This window comes from Strix uralensis, chromosome 17 (genome assembly GCF_047716275.1).
Source record: "Strix uralensis isolate ZFMK-TIS-50842 chromosome 17, bStrUra1, whole genome shotgun sequence".
Classification (NCBI taxonomy): Eukaryota; Metazoa; Chordata; class Aves; order Strigiformes; family Strigidae; genus Strix; species Strix uralensis.
Genome location: NC_133988.1, coordinates 8,511,870 through 8,528,870, shown reverse-complemented (window position 1 = coordinate 8,528,870; position 17,001 = coordinate 8,511,870). Strand labels below are relative to the sequence as shown.

General features: G+C 43.6%; 2 protein-coding genes across 5 annotated transcripts in view; both read right to left on the bottom strand.

Moving 5' to 3' along the window:
• The window catches only part of SEPTIN5 (septin 5), a 60,648-nt gene that overhangs the window by 42,046 nt on the left and 1,601 nt on the right, over window positions 1-17,001 (bottom strand). Inside the window, exon 1 of one of the 2 annotated variants that reach the window (XM_074886963.1) lies at window positions 5,803-5,826. The exons of the other annotated variant lie outside the window; for it this stretch is intronic. Within the exon in view, the coding sequence (XP_074743064.1) occupies window positions 5,803-5,811 (9 nt within the window). The 5' untranslated portion in view covers window positions 5,812-5,826. Of the gene's footprint in view, window positions 1-5,802; window positions 5,827-17,001 lie in introns of those variants that run through there. 2 annotated transcript variants of the gene reach the window in all.
• Window positions 9,496-17,001, bottom strand: part of LOC141951129 (septin-2) — a 41,895-nt gene continuing 34,389 nt past the window's right edge. For 2 of the 3 annotated variants that reach the window (XM_074886966.1, XM_074886965.1), the window contains exon 13: window positions 9,496-10,283. The gene's annotated coding sequence lies outside the window, so the exon portion shown is untranslated. The remainder of the gene's footprint in view (window positions 10,284-17,001) is intronic. The other variant, XM_074886967.1, reaches the window with a different exon arrangement.

The following is a 17,001-nucleotide window of genomic DNA, read 5'->3' as shown; positions in this document are numbered from 1 at the left end:
CCTTGGCATTACACTCTTGCGGATGCTTGTGCAGGGTTTCACTTCCTCCTCAGCTCTTGGCCAACACTTAGCCAAGCTTTGCTCACCAGCTAGCCAGCCCCTGCAGCCCTCCAGCACACTCTTCTCCCAGCCACCTCCAGCACGTGGCTGCTGTGATGCTGCTGGAGGTACCAGCCACATGGGTGGGGCTGGGAGGGACAGACCAAGGGAAGGCACAGCAGCCTAGAGCTGAATGTTAGTAGGCCATAAGAGATTTCAATTAATGCACTGGAAATACACAAAAGAGAAGGAATTAAGAATATTAACCCATTCAGCCCTCCAAACAGAAAGGACTCTTCCTTGAGTCTGGAGCAAGAGAAGACCTCTTTGACCTTCTGCAGCCCAGCCCCTACGGGTAGCATCGCACGTGCAAACCCTTCCTCTCAGCACACTTGGGGCCACCTTTCACTATTATTTTTAAAGAGTGTTCCTGGGATACCAAGTCATGGATGAACAGCAGCATGCCTACTGATGAGGAGCACATGTTCAGGGATCTGATCCCAGCTTTTCTGATGCACCACACACAAATCCAGCTCCCAAACACCCCTGTGGGAACAAGATGACTGCAAACCTCTTCACAGCTCCAGGGACAATTCTCTGGGAGAAAAGGAATGTGTAACGGCAGACATTTTTTCCTGCACTTCGAGGCTAACCACACTGTAGACATACACACGCACACACACACACAGACAAAATCCAGCCCATATGGGAATTATTCCAGTATGCTATGAAAGAACTTGCATACACTTCACAAAAATCTGAAGTCATACAATGTATATGAAAGAAGCCACATGTTTCTTCCATGAGTATTAGAGGATTGTTCTGTGTGGTTTCACTGTCTTGGGGAAATCTCTGCTTTGGGGAAGAAGGGGACAAAGTCTTAGTGTTGGTCAGGCAAGAAAACTCTTCAGGTGAGCAAAGAAGCTGCCCTCCAGTTCATGTTCTGCTATCCAGGAAAAAAGTAACACAGAAGCCACTTGAACTGAAAGAGAAACAACAGGAGAGGAACCCTCCTGGCTTAGCCAAGAGGTATCTCAGCAAGAAGTGCCTGAAGTATTAAAGATGGAACAGAGCTCTCCAGGCTTGGTTTCAGCACATATGAGCAGTAGCTGCAGCATGGTGATAGGAGTCACCATCGTGGGCAGTGGGGTGTCCCAGAACTGCTAGGGAAACCCCTTGGACTGAACATTTAAAAGCAATTTGGCAAAACTGTAAAGATACACAGCAGGGACCCAACCTGGCCTGGCACAGTAAGCAATCAGCTGGCTGAAGGTGGAGCCTCCCCTGGATTACCAACATGTCCATCTGAGCAAGTGTCACAAGTATCTCTTGTTAAATGAAGGTTGCTCTTACTTCATTAGCATCAGCAAGGAACATCTATCACACTTAAATATTTGGCTAACGTGCCCAAAACAGCCCTGCACGACTGACACAAGGGCAGCAGAATTTTGGACTTGCGCACAAGTAGCTGAGGAGTTCATGGAAATTCAAGGGACAAAAATCCCTGCGCAGGAAATACTTACTTCTTCTTTTCATAAACTGCAGATTGCTACTTGCACTGAGAGGGCTGAACCTCTCCCCTGCCCTGCACTAACGACCATTTATCCATTTGGAGCATAAATAATTGAAGAGAGACAGCAGCAGCAGGCGGCGGCAGATTCTGTGCCCAGCTCTCCAGCAGTTCTGCTTCACCACGCAGTCCATGTGCTGACCTCTTTTTACAGTCCTTTTCCAAGAAGCCAAGCAGACAAAGAAGGGGGGGGGGGGGGGGGGGGGGGGAAGTCAAATTGCCCAGGATGGACTTCCCTCCCCAGCCCAGAACAGTCCATCTGTGCGACACAGGGGCCTCCTGCAGCAGGACTGTTTAGACAGATGCACAGCAGAAAGACAGGCAGGGCCAAACCTCCTGACCTGCTGCAGTCCCACCCAGCTCCCAACACACTGTTTGAGCACTGAGCCTTTGCTCAGTTTGGAGGGCAAGGGACCAACGTTGTCTTTTGAAATGGGCCAAAAAAAATTCATGAACCACATAAGGCTTTTTACAGAGAAGTAAAAGCTTCCACTCCTATGCTACGTCTGGCCAAGATACACTGGGACATCAGAAAAACAAGCAGAGAGGTGCTGCTTTAAGAGTGTTTCCAGTATTTACCTCCAGATTCTGTGACTAATTTGCTACTCCCTTTCTGGCAGGCGCCTCTTGGTAGCCAGGATGCAAGACCAGGGTTGGAAAACACAGAGGTTGGAAGAGACATTAACATGGGGAGTCAAAGAGAAACAGCCTCACCCAGGGCGATCTATGACACAGTGAGAGACTATCCAGCTGTGGTGAAATATCCCACACGCCAGCTGCAAACATAATTTTGCTTTCTCTGAGCAAAAAAACCCTCACCACAACCACCCTGTCTGAATTGATACAGAGCATGACAGACAGCCCAGGAACACAGAACCGTATTGCCACTCCCAATGACTCAAAGAATCACAACTATAAAATAATTGGTTTAACTCTGAGAAAATTAAAAAAGTCAGTGGTACTCTGTTCACCTTCCAGGTTCCATACTTTTCTGCACAAGCAAGAACTTTCCACTAGATGCAAGATTACAAAGAACTGTTATTGTAAGGAAAACACTGAGGTGAAAGATGGCAATGCCCCAAACATATAATGCAGATACAAATCCTCCAAGCTGCTCGAGCACAGACTTTGAGAGGATTCTGTAAAGACCAAGATCGGCTTCTGGTCTTTGTTGTACAATTGCTGTACAGGGGAACCTACCACTCACATGACATCACATATTTCACAACACTCAGCTAATCAATTTTCACCACATAGGTACCTACACAGAAACTGAGGGTCCCATTAAGGTCATCCTCAACCAGCTCAAGACACAGGAATCTCCACTCTTCCCTCCTCTTAATCTGCCCTTTGTCATCAGCAGCTGCCTGTGCTGGAGTTGTCCTCAGTGTGTCAAGAGCAGTATCTACAAGTATCTTGAGTACCTCTGCCCTGTGCAGAGCATAGCTTTTTCAGGGGCTACACTTTCTTGTAAGCCCATCTGAGCTTCTCTCTCCATAAGCACAGTAGAGAAAAGGAGAAGGTGGTCCAGCACACATTAACGGGGAACTGGGGGTTTCCATCAGCCAATGTTCTCTGGTAGGCAAGGCTGGGGTTGAAGGTTGACCTTAAAGTGATGTTCTATGTTGGCATGGCTGCTATTTTAAATGGAAGACATCTCTGCTGTTGTAATATCTACTGCTCCAGGAGCGATAGAAATCTCTGTTTCTTTCTTTTTTTCTAAGAAAAAAAAAGCAAAGGAGTTTGAATATAATTTTTTAAGATATAAACCCCAGATTCTCAAAAACTGAAACACAAAGGCAATGAATTCAGGAGTTCTCCATGCCTCGCAATGACTTTGCACAGCATCTTCTCTATACACAGTACCCTCCCCCATATATATTTTTACTGACAAGCAGACCACTTCAAAATATGCTGAAGTAGAAAAAAGGACCAAGCTGAATGCAAAAGGCACAGCCTGTAATTTCAAATCCACTGAAAGAACTGGATCCACCAGATAGTCTCTGCTCCCACACCCAAACAACTCTGCAAGTTGATGGGGTGGGGAGAGATCAACTTGGGAAGGAGAGGTTCCCATCCTCCTGACTTAAAAAGAAACAATGACTTCAAAGAACATTAGAGACACGGGCCTGAGTGAGCAGGAGCCAGGTTCAGAAACACAGCAAGGTAACACCCCAAACAAACACACGCCAACAACACGAGCTAGGAGGCATGTTCTGCAGGAGTGTGCCAGGAGACTCCAGTTTAACTAGGTATTTGGGAGGTTTCACCTGTACTCCTCCCACAGCAACACCTCAGGCTTTGGCAGAGCATCCGTCCGCTGCACTTGCCCCATTTGGTTCTCAAGTCAATACTCTTTCGACAAATTGCTAGGTCTTCCTTACACTGGGCCTACTCTTCTGCACATGAGACATGAGTCACTGCTTCATTGGCCTACCCAGCTTCACCACGAGAATCCCTCTTCGCACTCTAGTGGTATACAAATTGCCAGGAGAGAAATCATCTCACTTTGAGAGCTGTTGAACCAAGGTATAATGAGACTGAGGAGCTTCGTCTCACCAGGCAACCTGCTGTAGAGGTTCAGGCCAGAAACTGGTTCCCCCGTCCACATTCTTAAACCACAACCCTTCCCCTTGAAAAGCTGGATGCTCTGCACATGGGAGACCTGTATCAAACCTCCTCTGACTTCAGTGGCACGTGAGTTCAGTGCCAAATACACTAAATAAGAGGTCATTCCTTCGAAATCAGAGAGGTGGAGAATCTACTGTTATTTTTTCTTCATAAATGGTAGCAATTAGGAGTGCAACCTGCAAATGAGAGTCCCCCGGGCCCAGACAATGCATTAGCCCTGACTATGCCATGAGGGAAGATGAAGACACATTCTTTGACAGCATGCTGTTCCATTTTTTGGACTCGGTAAGACATCAATATTACTAAGATTTTACTGAAGACTACCCCACTTACATGTAATCTATTGTACTGCCTTCTCAGAATCTCACTTCATTTCCCAACTATTTATAAAAAATAGCTTTTATAATAAATTTTGAAAAATTGGTTCAAGCAAGAATCACAGCTTTAACAAACCTTTTAAATTGTTACCTGTTGCCAGATGCAAGTGGATTGGAACAAGGTGTCATGGGAAGAAAATTCCTGCTCTCAAAGGATGCTAAATAAAGATAATTTGTGTTTTCATATGTTCATTTTAATTTTAACAGATTGCTTTGTATTCACAGCTTGGTTTCCCTCCACCATCCACAAGTAACATGGCTGGCACAAATTCATAATGAACCGTGCTCTGCCATGCAAGACCCACTCTACGCTCTCAGCATAAGCTACATGGATACACACGCACACACCATGCATTTGAGGTAAGACCTCCTTTGCCCCAGCAGAACACTACACTCTCCTGCAGACACGAAGTCTTTGGGGTACAGACTCCAGCCCACTCTCAACTATGCAGTGTGACAAGGGCCTTCAGGGATTACGATAATATCTACAACTGACTACTCTGATCTCTACCTCACTTCTTCCCCTGGGGAATGAGCAGAAAGGAGCCTTATACATAACCTGTTTCCCTCTTTATTTAAAAAACAAATGAACTAAAGAACAGGACGTTTGGGGAGGGTCACAAACCTCCTCTCCGGTTCACAGCTTACACCAAATTTTCCACAATTTCAGAACATGTTCTTGACTGCTTCCCCCCAGAAATAAACCAAGAATTAACAGCAATACCAGCAAATAACTGCAAAACTCGAAGCAGCTTGGGGAAAATACACCTGACAAAACCCCATTATCCTATTACCCCTGGATTTACTTTGTTCCTCTCATCACTACAATCATAAGCTCACAAAAACGCACGGCACCTTTTCACAGCACCCAAGTCTGCATTATATAGGGAAACACCATCTCCTGCAGTGGCCTGGTGAATGCCCAAGCTGCTACAGCACTAGTTTGCTTTAATGTGGTCCAGAAAGGCTGTGCAATACCACTGACTCGGCGGGTAAGGTGTTTGCTGCAATATGGAATTAGAGCCTCAGAGAAAGCCTGGACCCAAAGGCAACTGCAAGCCAGGCTGGGAATGGGTGGACTTCTTCCCATCGCAGGGACCCATCGCACTGCCCTGCTGTGTTAACCATCGCCTCCATCCCCACCTTTGTGAGACAAAAAGCTCTTCCATATACAGCAGACATTACCTGTATCATGGTGATGGGTGCTAAGGAACACATGGAACTCTGCTGATAATCCCTTACCTAGACGTTCAAGCTCAGGAGAGGAGGATTCCTCTCCCTGTCAAACACCCTAAATCCCTCCAAATACCAAACAGCGAACAAAAAAAACCTGTCGATGTCACCCGATTGCGTCACACACACCCCCCCCTCTCCTTCAGGACTCAAAAGCCCTGTCTCCAAATAGCCGTTTGCTCTGCAAAGCAAAACAGATGCTCCCTAACGCCCAAATCCCGGCCGCCTGCGAGGTGGTGATCTGCTACGCCAACAAGGAGTGGCGAGGGGCGAGCGGGGCTGTGCCTGCGCATCTGTGCCGCGGGGGGAAGCGCGCGGTGGGCAGACGTGCTCCTAATACCCAAATGCCTCCGCCAGCCCCTGCGCTGCCCGTCTCCATCCGGAGCTACGCGACACGCCCAAAGGCACCGAAAAAAAAAGACCCCACCCAACCCAACACCCAGGGAGACGAGGCAAAACGCCTATTTCCCGGGTGAAGCCAGCTAAAGGGGGCCAGCACGCCAAGCCCCGGGCTGGAACGCCGCCGAGCCCAGGTAGCAGGACACCCCCCACCGCCGCAGCACCGCGGGAGCGCCCGCCCGAGCCGGGCCGGGGCCGCGCTGCCCTGCGCTGGGGCCGGGCCGGCGGGGGAGCCCACCTACCTGCTTCTCCTCTGCGGGGCGGGTCGGCGAGGGCGGGATGCCCGCGGCGGGAGCCGGCGGCGGGGAGAGAAAAGAAGAGAGAGTGAGGCGTCAGGGCTGCGCCGGGCCGCGGGGCGCAGCGGCCGCGCGTCCCCGCCGCCTCACCTGGGTTGACCAGCTTGCTCTTGTAGCGCATGCCGGTGCTCATGGTGCCGGCGGCGGCCCTGCCCGCCCGGGAGCCGCAGCAGCGCCCGCGGCGGGTGTCAGCGAGCGTGTGAGGGAGCCGTGTGAGGGAGCCAGGGGCCGTGCGCGCCGCCCCGGCGCCGCCAATCGCGGCCGCCCGACCCGCCCCGGCCCCGCCCACCCCCGCCCGCCGCCTGACAGCCGGGCCCGGCCGCGACCCCCGCCCCGGCCCAGCGGCCCACCGCGGGAGCCCGGGCACAGCCCGCGGGAGCCGCACACGCCCCGGGGGAAGCGCTCGCTCCCCCTCTCGAGCACAAACCCAACAGCCGGGAGGAGGAACACACCATTTCAAAAAAACAAACACAAACGGAATAAATAGGAAATGGGTTTCCAGATTTAGCACCTCAAAATACAGTGGGAAGGCCTGAATCATACTGTAAGCGTACTGTGCTCTGCTTCCATTCAAACATTTTAAAGAGGTGTATGGAAGTCATTTTAGGTAAAAGCTAAAGGTATTTTAGCTATAGCTTTTAAAGGAAAGGCAGGAGAGGACTCAAATGAATTTTAAACGCTCCAAAAGCAGTAGCAGCACATGATTTATGAACAGCTCATAGGAACCTCAACTTGACAGCAGAGGAGCAAGGGAGGGGGATGCAAAGCCCCAGGACACCCCCATCCTTCCCCCGACTTCCACAGCTGCAGGGAGGGGCCCTGTCTTCCACATTTCAAGGACAGGTAAATAATCAGACTTGAATCTCTTTTGAATACAGAAGCTTGGCATAGTGATGGCTGCAGAAGTGCAAGGACACTCCCCAGCCTTGGAACAAAACTGACACTGATGCCACAGTACTAACTTTTCACATCCTTGTAGTCATCAGAGCATTTATCTTGCCATTTCTTTCACCTTCTCATTCAAAACATCCCTCATATCAAAACAAGGAGATATTTCCAAGACCAGAGATTGGCAATCCCAGGCACATATGTTTTAAAACTCCATTAGCTCATCCGAGTTCACTGTTAGCCATTGATTCCATGCATCAGAAAAAAAAAAAAAAAAAATCAGGTAATTGTCAGCATATTTGCTTGTTTTTAAATGCTAGAGAGCCACAGACCATTAGAGACTCTTCACCACAATTAAAGGCACCAACAAGCCCATCAGCCTTTCATGAGTTGTTTTATCGTCTGCCACAGTGTTTTAGATTTAATGAAGACCGAAAGGGCTGCAGTCAACTGCTCCTTGATCCTGCTGAACAGTCATTAAAGTAGTTATATGTGGGCATTTTTGGCGCTGGAAAGCGCCAGCCTGGAGAAGGCCGCTGGGCTGGAATTCAGAGAAAGGGACTTGTCTTCCATGGCCCTGGTACTGCCAACACCAATGGGAGTGGAAATGCAAGGTCAGAAACTAGGGTCCCCTATCCAGAGATCTTCACAGTAGCAAACTATACATTCCTCCATCAAGCTGTGAAATATTTTAACAAAACCAAGTTCAAATGTAACTGAAGATTAACATCAGACAACATCAAAGAAGTGGTAGAAGACATAAAAATTAAGCCTACGTTGAATGAAAAGCACTCGTGTATGGCATCAGCAGTACTGCAAGCCCTTCTTGGACAATTATTAAAACAGATCTTAGGTTTTGAGCCAAAATGCTCCAGCTGGAATCCACAAGCCCAAAGAAGGCAGAGACTATCAACTGATAATCAGTATTTGCTAGTAAAAATCTGCTCACTGAGGCTTCCCACACAAGAATCGTGACAGTGACTTTAGGTGCCTTGCCTTGAAAAGAGGAGGGAAAAAAAAAAGCTCTGTTTTTAATAAAATTAAAGGCTAGGTGCTTTTGAAAGCCTGCTTCCCCATTGTCCTAGTTTGCTTTGAAAGATGAACCTTTCATGTTACCTTTGTTCAGAGAGCTAATCCAGTATGTAACTAATGTTAACCGAAGTCTTGGTTTCTTAGGACAGGTGTGGCTGTCCTAACTTTCACAAGAACAAATGGACAGCACATGATTTTAAGAAGGTTGCAGAATATGATGCAAAATTCTGGAAGAAAAACAAGAAAGGTGCACATAACGGCACACAATTCATGAGAAAATATTTGCTGTTAAATCTCTCACCTTGGCCCTCTCAACAGACATGCTTACAATTCAAATCTTCATAAAACCTAAAGAGACTTTGCATGAACACAAACCGGTCACTCCATTTCTTCTTTCAACTTCATTATAGCAGCCACTGAGACAACAATGTAATGTCCATTTTATGCAGTTCAACTCCAAACACAAGCCAAATATCCAGCCCTGTGATGAAAATCATTTGTTAATCCTATCCTGATTAAACACTCATTGGTAGACAGCAAAATTAGGGCTAATCATTACATGAAAGACACCCCAATTTAGTACAGAAGATTAAGTGTCTCAATCCTATATTTGCAAAATAATTTATGCTTATGCGTATATAATACACACAAGACTACAAAAGCATGCAGAAGAGAGCTATACACTTGGTAATGACAAAGGAAACAGCAACATTAATTTATAGTCTAAGGTGTGCAATCAGATTTTCCGAGGTATTTAGCCACCTAAAAGATGTCAGTAGGTGCCTAGTGAACTTTGAAAAAAAAGTGGATGCAACGTCTTGCTACCTTTCAGTTAAAACACTTTTAAAGTTATTTTCAAAATTAAATCAAAGCAGTTTGTATGCAGACAAATTCTAGAAAAACACCTTCATTCCCCAGGGTACATATCACTGACTATTCCTTTGAATATGCACTGTGCATGACACCATTACAACATTTCGTAGATTAGCTTGAAAAAGCCCAAACCCAAAAAACAACCCAAAATTCAGTATTTTCCACATTCGTACAATTTATTACAAACCTTCAATGAAAATTAGTGTTATGGTATATAAAAAATTCAGTACATGCCATTGCTCAAGCTGACAGATAAAAAATGCCTGTGACAAATTCTTGCAATCAATACTTGAGACAAATCTTCAGAGGCATCCACAGAAGCTGCTGGCATGCGCAGTGTTTATGGTATGTTAAGGCACGATGATTTAGAAAAGTCAGCTTCTTTGCATCACTGGTGAATCATCAGTGTTTTGTACATTTTCTCATACATCACACAAATATAAGTCACCAGAGATGAAGCTTCAAAAGTAACCAAAGCACAGAGAAAGTTATGAAAAACTGATACGATACACAATGACTTAAAATGGCAAGTGAAAGTTATGATACTGTGCAAACACACATACGTTTACTGTAAACAGGCCACAAAGTCTTCTAGTATTAATCACAAAACTGTTCAGAATAACCTAGCAGATACACGATTAACTCCTTAAACCCATCACAATGACTAGTCCAAACAGAGTACTCTATCAGTTTCTGTATAAAAAGGTATAGGAAGGATAATAAACCCACATTTATAAGTATGAAGGCAGTGTTACCAAAAGAATCAAAAAAGATACAATATAACTTGATTAACATCGAATATATAAAATAAGCCGGTTTACAACACGATCTTCAGACTTTGTGTTTAACGCAGTTCTTGATCTGCAGCATCCAGCTTTTGCATTCAAACGTTACCATTGGGTCAAAGAAAACAGAGCACCCATCCACTTAGAGAACTGTATCCTGCTGCGAATAAAAGTGGAAAACAAAGAGCATTAGAAAGGACACACTCTCAGCACTGTCAGAGTGTCTGGGGCAGTCTGAGCCCCTCTGAGCAAAGCAGTGTAATCCCGGGAACAGGGCATTTCAGCTACTGCATCACAGGGACCTGCATTAGAACTAAATCAGCTGAGTCAGATTAAGTTTGGCCCCAAATATTTATCACAAATGTCTAATAAGACCACATCAATGAGAATTTATTTTTGGTTACATGCTTTAAGCACCCACCCACCCCCCCCCCGCCATCTGCAAGCATACAAGGACTGCATTACAGCTCATCTCAGCAGTAATGCACCCAAGAAACCAACCTCAGCCTGTTACATGAAGCATCACTCCTGCTGAGAAAAACGAAAACCACTTAGCTAAACAGGGCTAAAAGTAAGCAGCAAGTTTGATGTCATGCACACACACTCTTATGACACTGCTTCAGTAAAACAGGAAAGCAAAAAGATTTTTCCAAGCATTCATACAGCAGTATTGATACAGCTGAAAGGAAGGATACCAGTCTGTAACTTCAAAAATAAATACCAGTTTTGGAGATCTCTAACTACTTGCCAATAGAAAAGGCTGCTACATAGAAAGCAGAATTCCAGCTTTCTCTGAAAACTGGGCTCTGCTTAAAAAGCTGTGTCAGGTTTGGAACTCATGAGACGCTTCAAATTCTCCAGTCCCAAAAACACTCATTCCCAACAGGAAAAAATAGCTTAATCTAAACATTCATCTGGATAGAAACAAAGAAATATGCTAGAAAACATTGCTGTGTTAACTCACTTGTAAAGTACAGTGCAACACTCATCCAGACTACACTTGCTGACCACAGCTGGGACAAGGAGGAAGGAAAGCCGACAACAGGGTCCTTTGCTCTTTGCCATTCTCAGTGGGAATTCTGTTCAATACACAATTACTTAATGTTTTAAGGAGGCCATCACTTCCCATAACAACCAGAACAAGCAAGCCAGCATTAAGGCTTTAAAGCCAGAGTCCATAGGTTGTTAGCCAAATTCAATATTCAAATTCAAAATTAACCCGTTGTGCTACACTGCTGCTTCAAGCATGAAAGGGAAACTAAATTTCTGCCATTGCCTGCCTAACTCTAATCTGTTACAGAAGATACCTCAAGAGAAAACCATAACTGATGTTTTAGACTCACAAAAAGACTGGAATTTCCAATAAACATGAAGGCTCAGGTTATAGGCACAGCTGTGCACTGATGTGACCAGCATTAGCCACACAATACCCACATTTTATGCACACATAGAATATACTTGGTCAAAGCATGTTTGTGCATTTTCAGTGTGGATTCATTTCACTGTTCTTCCTTCCTAATCTTCTTATGAGACAATATTTTATGATACATTGGGTTGATACCGTTCTTTACAAATTCAATCTCCAGTTTTATTAGACTAACCTTACACTCCCCCATACTCCTTTCACCAATACATAGCTTTAACAAATGCCTCCATCTGCACTGTGAATTCATACCATCAGTTTAAGAAAGACGATACGTTTCTCCAGTATGTCATTAAAACAAAACTTTCTCAGTAAGTAGCGTAACTAGCACCACATACATCTGCACCCCCAATGCTCATGGTCAGAGCGCTCAGCATCCTACATTTGTAAAAGTTTCAAAAGCCTTAGGAAGAAATGGGTTTGCCTCCCCCTCAGCTGCTTCCAAGAACACCACTTCGATGCAGGGCAACTTGACATCTCTCCACGTACACTTCTGAATTCCCAATGAGAGAAATTTGCCTTATAAGTAGTTACATTTTCTCACTGACCTAAATTCTTTTTCTTCAAATAGCACCCATTTTATGTTGTAGCTACAGCCCTTTGAGTATCCAATCATTAGCAAGAACTTTCAGAAATGGCATCTTTCCAAAAGGAATAAGAGTATTGGATGACGCCAATGTCTCACTATTAGCTAGTTTTGACTTATTTTGTCACTGACACCCCTAATATTTTGGGTTTCTGATATTTCTGTCACCCTCTGCTGACTTTGCTGCTTCAAGTTCATTCCTTTTCCTTTTGCTAGACTGTAGCAACACCTTATACTTTCCCACAGCAAATGTCATCAGCCAAGTATATACTAAATTACAAAACTGGCCTCTGAACTGCTTTCTAATGTTTATCAGTTAATTTAATATGCTAATAGGGTTAATATCCACTGAGTCACACATACATACCAGGCTCCAAGCTCCAGAATGATAAGAAACATTCCTTTGGAAAAGTTTATTTAGCAAAAGGTGGCCTGAGGCATTTTCAGGTCCCCCGTGATACTATGTCAAGCTTTGGCATGGACCTGGTAGGTCTGTTTACTCCACTCCTCAAGTCTGCTAACATCCAAGAAATTCTGGCAGCAAGCACCTCCCCTCACCCTGCATCCCACACATCCAACCGCTGTATTGGACACAGCGGTGTGTCCCCAAGATACAGGCAGGGGTGGAATATGTCATTTGTAACATTCCTGGGTAACCAAGACTCTCAAAAGCAGAATGCAAGGTGCCACTGCATGTATTCACAAGAACTGAGAATGCCACTGTAGCCACTGCACTGTGGACTTCATCTTTCCCAAGGCATCAACACATTACTGAAAAGCAAATAAATATATTTCCACTCAAATAAATATATTTCCACTCACCCCTGACACTTCCCCACAAAACAGGATTTCTGCAGTGACCCATTAGGAATTTTATATTCTCTCTATTTCACATTCTCTGGGATGACTTGTCAAAAATTGAACCGTTTTACATTAATCCATTTACTGACAAAGTTTACCGAGATACAGTTTGGGTAGTTATGTGAAAATATCAGAAAAACTTGCTATTGGGTGTTTCAATCTTTTTCATTTTATGTTTTGCAAACATTGTGTCATTCCTTAGAAAGTCTGCAAAGCAGAGTGTTTTGGTTTTGGGGAGGTGGGGGGACCATTTCACTCTCCTCTCCTCTGTAAGCACAGCAGTTCTGGAAATTGATCTCAGCGGGAATGTGCTGTTCAAGATGTATAAATCCTACAGTGTTAGAAATGATACACCGCTACATCTAGGAGAGAAATTTCCTTATAGAACTAGGTCCTGACAAACTCCTGGAAGTTTTGCATGCAGAAAATGCAGACAGATAAATATCCAAGCAAGATTCTTTAAGAGCCAGAAGAAAGACAATATTTAGGTAAGGAGGTTTACAGACCAAATACTTCAGATTTACATATCATATTACAAATACTTTTTCTGTACAATGTTTTGAAGACTACAACTTTAACAAAGTGCTACCTTTTTCCTATTGGGAAGAGTTGCACAGATTATTTTCTGTCAAAGGCCACAGACAGAGGTGCCATGGAACAGCCAAGGTCACAATCCAAGTACATCATCGTCTTTTATTATGTTGTACTTAGTCATGTTCCTGGGTTCTGTTTCACCAACTGAGAGCAGTATGGACTAACAGGGAGATGTGAAATATTTTCAGATGAACAAGCTCAAATGAAGGTGTTATTGTTCTATACAGCAAGGAATAAAAGTCATAACATGACTCTTATCTGAGGTCTGCCTAGCTCTCTGCACATTACATACAAGGGCAGGTGGGCACCAGTTACAAGGTGGTTCTTGAGGACCCTGCTAAGATCTTTCTATACAAGTTAACTTCAAGGACCTATGGAGTCACACAAGTTCAGCATTTCAGTTGTACAGTAACAGAGGAAAAGTCACAATTTTTGTCAGAAGTCTACTCTCTAAGGGCAATGAAGACTTGTGCTAGCCCATCAATGCAGGGTTTGATGAACAACTCCACAGTCAGAAGAGCTGAAAAGAGTTGGAGAATGATGGCGCTCTTCTAGTCCAGTTTCTAGCCAGAGAAACATCCACTAGCAGCGTCAGGCAGTTGTTCCAAATACTACAAATTTGTCCAATCTTCACATTCTCTAGGCTCTCAATTTCAGCTGCCAAAAACTACAACATGATCTTTACTGCCTCAAATGACATTTCTCACCAGATCAATTCAGCATTCAGCAGCATCGTTTTAGAAGGCTGGTTGCTATGACAATGCTTTGTGTTGTTCTGTTAAAAGATGTCAATTCATTGGCAGAAAGAACTAGCTGTTTGGTGCCTTTGGTACCGCTCTTATCAAGAATCAGAACAGTGTTAGTGAGCTCAGGAGGCTTTAAAATACTTGTGGAAATCATGAGCTATACTAAAAGAATTTTCAACATCCTACAGATATTTTAAGTGCAAGATGCTTGGGTTTTTTTCTGAACACATTTCCCTAACCATAACTACATTTCCAGCTGGCTATATTTGTTTTCCATAGCCTTGCTTCTGTTACTGGTTTGTCCCAGTATGATCTTGAAGCTGAGTGGAAGACAGACAATCCAGATTTGTAAGAATAACAAGAGAAAAACAGATTGCAAAGAGATACACTTCCAGAAACAGAGAAGAAAAGGGAAGGAACACCTATCAATAACCATTTTATTTGAAAAAAATAACCCCAGCTTTTTGTAATAATTGCTCATCCGAAATGGACAAGTTCAGAAACAAATATGCTGTTCGAATTACTGCAGGCTTATTTCAAAAGCATTTTGAATCAAATAAAACTAAACCCATTTTAGTTTTTGGTAGCTTATTCCACCCCTCCATCTCCTTCCTCTTCAATCCTTCATTTGAACTGTCAAACATAAGAAGCAATAAGCTCCTACACTTTACAGCAGTGTCTTACACTTCAGCAGCAAAAAAAATCTGAAAAAAAAAAAAAAAAATCAAGCTTGTCTTGAAGTCTTTACCATGCTTCACATGGACTTGTAAGATTAGTATATCAAAAGTTAGAGTAAAAAGATTGTTCCTGCATATTCCAAGAGTATTCTGGTGTCTAGCTGTGCTCTCACTGCCTTCTACAAACACCTCCACATGCACTGTTTGTACACAGAAGCTATGAAATCTTTAGGGGAAACAGACAAAAGTGTAGATCAACACACCTTTGTTAGGGCTGCTCTCAAAAGCTTTTAATCACCACCATCTTGTAGAGTATGTCTGTACTCACAGGCTTTTGTCAAGAACTGCAGCTGGCACACTCATCACTACTGTTCCCAAAATCATCTTCCTTTCCTACCTCTAACCCAGTCTCCACTAGTGCTCTTCATTCCTCTTCAGGTTTCTACTTCTCCACAGCAAGAAATCTGTGCATCCTCTTTGGAAACATTGAACATACTCCCTGCATATAATCTTCGCCTTTGTCACTCCTCTTCTGCTTCTCTTACTCTAGACTTGAAAGTAAAGGAAACTGCTTGAAGTAAATTCTCCCTTTGCGCTTTTCATAAAACCTTTAAAGATGTCCCTATTCAAAAGGGATCAGGCAAACCAGACCTTCCAGTCATCCCATCTGTGTAGCACTTTATGATAATACAGACTCGTCAGTCTTTTTGGCAAGGATTTGAGTTGAGCACTTCTTAATCATTATGCAATGCCAGACTCTTTCCAGAAAACCCCAAAGCACTCAGCAATCTTCTCCCCACCCTGAAACACATCTGAAACCAGAAGTGGGTATTTCACATATTTGGATATTACCACATTTCATTATCCTACTGTTTACTCTCCAACTTTTATCTATGAAGGTATTTATATCATACTTCTCTTTTCCCAAAATATCTGAAACCATCTTTATATCTGTGCTTTATGAAGAGGAAAATATTTTTAAGGTACTTCTGACAAAAATCAATATATATGTATTTATCCAAAGTAAAAGAGTGGAACTATTTATTTTTACATAAATTATCTAGAAAGTTACTTATTTCTCTCAGCACAAAGATAAGTAAGGGTGCAAAAGAGCAACAGGAGGAGAGACTGTGCTTTCAGTAGCAGGGCTGATCCTTTAAAGTTCTTGTAAAACTAGAAACAGAGATGCTCAAGATAAGCTTTGATAGAACAAAAAGATTGATATCAAGTATATTTAAATTTGTTGGCAGTTTGGTTCTGTTAACTACTGTGTTAATTACAAGTTTCCTGGTTTCTCTGTAGATAGTGAGTTCAATAAAATACAGCAAATAAATCTGATGGGAATGCTGGAGGTTGAAATTGTCATTCCTCCTAAACTGCAGTCAGTTAACATGCATGAAAGAAACTTCCCTAAGGCTAAATTCTAGGTGAGGATTCACTTCAACGTACTGACAGAATCACACAGCAACACTAGTTTAGCAGGACTGCAATTGCAGTTCCGACTGTGCATATTAGCCAACAAATTATGCTAAAAGTCTATCTATCAATATCTCAAGGGTAACAAAAAGTAAGTTCAAAAGTCTTTCCTGAAAGCAATCTGTCAAACAATATGATTTCCACAGCAGCCACAGAAATGTAGCTTAGCAGATTCCAAAGAAGCAGCAGGACCTCCACATATGAAGATCTCATTCAAATCCTTCACAAATTTGTTCACATTCAATATTTCAGACCAACTAACTTTCTTAAGATTTAGTTCAAACTACATCACAAGATCAAGCGGACACTTAGTTAAATCTGCAAAGCTCTCCTGCTCAATACATTTAGTGATCCAACATGTAGTCCAGATTAGCAATGTAAAGTCTCTACAAAATAACATTTCACTTGGACACACATGAGCATGCTCAGAACTCTGTTTACTTATGTATCCATGGCTGCACATTCAGCCTGGGACAAACCATGCTCCAATTTATTTTTATGAATACCATATCCAG